The sequence below is a fragment of the Limulus polyphemus genome, unplaced genomic scaffold (assembly GCF_000517525.1).
Source record: "Limulus polyphemus unplaced genomic scaffold, Limulus_polyphemus-2.1.2 Scaffold5875, whole genome shotgun sequence".
NCBI lineage: Eukaryota > Metazoa > Arthropoda > Merostomata > Xiphosura > Limulidae > Limulus > Limulus polyphemus.
In genome coordinates, this window is record NW_013671485.1 from 20290 (window position 1) to 22064 (window position 1775).

The 1775-nt window shown below is 29.7% G+C and overlaps 1 protein-coding gene across 1 annotated transcript in view; it reads right to left on the minus strand.

The window, feature by feature from the left end:
* LOC111089316 overlaps window positions 1-1775 on the minus strand; it is a 22053-nt gene that overhangs the window by 12910 nt on the left and 7368 nt on the right. The window contains exon 4 of the mRNA XM_022401586.1: window positions 268-472. Coding sequence (XP_022257294.1) covers window positions 268-472 — 205 coding nt within the window. The remainder of the gene's footprint in view (window positions 1-267; window positions 473-1775) is intronic.

The window sequence follows — 1775 nt, forward strand, 5'->3', positions numbered from 1 at the left end:
GTAACCTTTATCAGCCGTTATTTAACAATGTAAGATTACAAGTAACCATTATCAGCTGTTATTTAACAATGTAAAATTACAAGTAACCCTTATCAGCCGTTATTTAACAATATAAGATTACAAGTAACCATTATCAGCTGTTATTTAACAATTTAAAATTACAAGTAACCCTTATCAGCAATTATTTAACAATATAAGATTACAAGTAACTCTTAACAGCCGTTATTTAAAATTTTAATTATGTTTACTAGGAAATTTCATTATTACCTTTTACATCACCTATGCTAATCGCCACCGAGACTTTGGCTTTGATTTCGTCGAGATATCGCGAACTCTTGGCAACAAATCGAATAGTAATAATCATTTCGCCACCGTAGGTTATGCTGCGAACGTAGTGGGTTATACGTCCATCCATGTCCTTTTCCTGCCATCTAGGTGCAGGATTTACCTCTGAAGGAATTGTTTCCATAAACTGAAGCAAACCAGAAACAAAGTTTAAAATGTTCTATAAAAAAAATTGGAATATGTGCGTGCACGCATACTTGGGTGTAATTCCTGAAACAAATGCTTTCTGTAGTAATAAAATGAAAATCTGACTACATTAAAAGTTTAAGAATGTATATATATATATATATAGCATACAATACAAACGCCAAAAATACATATATTGATTATAGAATCGTAAAATTACCTCATAAAGTTACATTAAAATTTAAAAAGTAGAAAAAAGGAAGTCTTAAATGTGATTTCTGATAAAATGTTATTTCAAAAAGGACTGGGGTAATAAGCCTCTGTTTATTTTCTTTTATAGGAATATAAATAAATTTTGTGACTTTGTATAGACATACAGTAGTACATTTTGTAAAAATATGGTTTTGGTTGTAAGAAGTGAAGAATTATATTATTAATATAGAATAAATAACATTATCGTTAAAAGTGTGCTATCAGTTATCAACAACTTAGATATTATATTAATATCACAAGTTATCATAAATTCAAATATTATATCATTTTTATCACTTAAATATACGACATCTGTTGTCATCAATTCAAGTATGCTATTACGATAACATAGGCTTAGGATCATTATTGTTAAAAATTTACTATCAGTTATTAACTATTCAAAAATTCTACTATTATATATTTAACATCATAGTCCTTAACGATAGGTTATAGATTATAAACAATCAAAAAATTATATTACTATTAAAAATTGAACGTCATAGACCTTAAGGATAACTCATTGTTACCAGCAATTTAAAAATTATATTACTGTTACGACAGCGGAAGTCACGCGACGCTGGAAGCATGCGCGCTGGAGTTTCTAGAATTTTCCTGGCAACTCTAGTTTGTTCGAGGCGCCCTCTTTTTTTTAGTATATAAGCCTGGCGAGAAAAATCAGCGCGATCGGGCAGATAGGTAAAAGATAGAATTGCATAGATAGATAGATATAGAGATAGATAACGGAGTCAAGCAAATAGTAAAGTGTGTGAATTGCTGTGAATTATAGCGTGTGTTTATAAAAGTAGTTAAGTTTAAAGTGACTGTGGAAATTCTGTGCACTAAAAAGTTGTATCAAGAAAGAATAAACTAGTTTTAACTAAGAAAGGACTGAAGTTCCTCGGAAACAATTTATACCTGAAATTAACAAACGAGCAGATACGTAACATTACTATTACAGATTTCATTTCATTGTTATAAAGGATTAGCAATCGGTTATAAAAAATCCAATGGTTCAATTACAGATACAGATTAAATGCCATAGACTTTAAGCG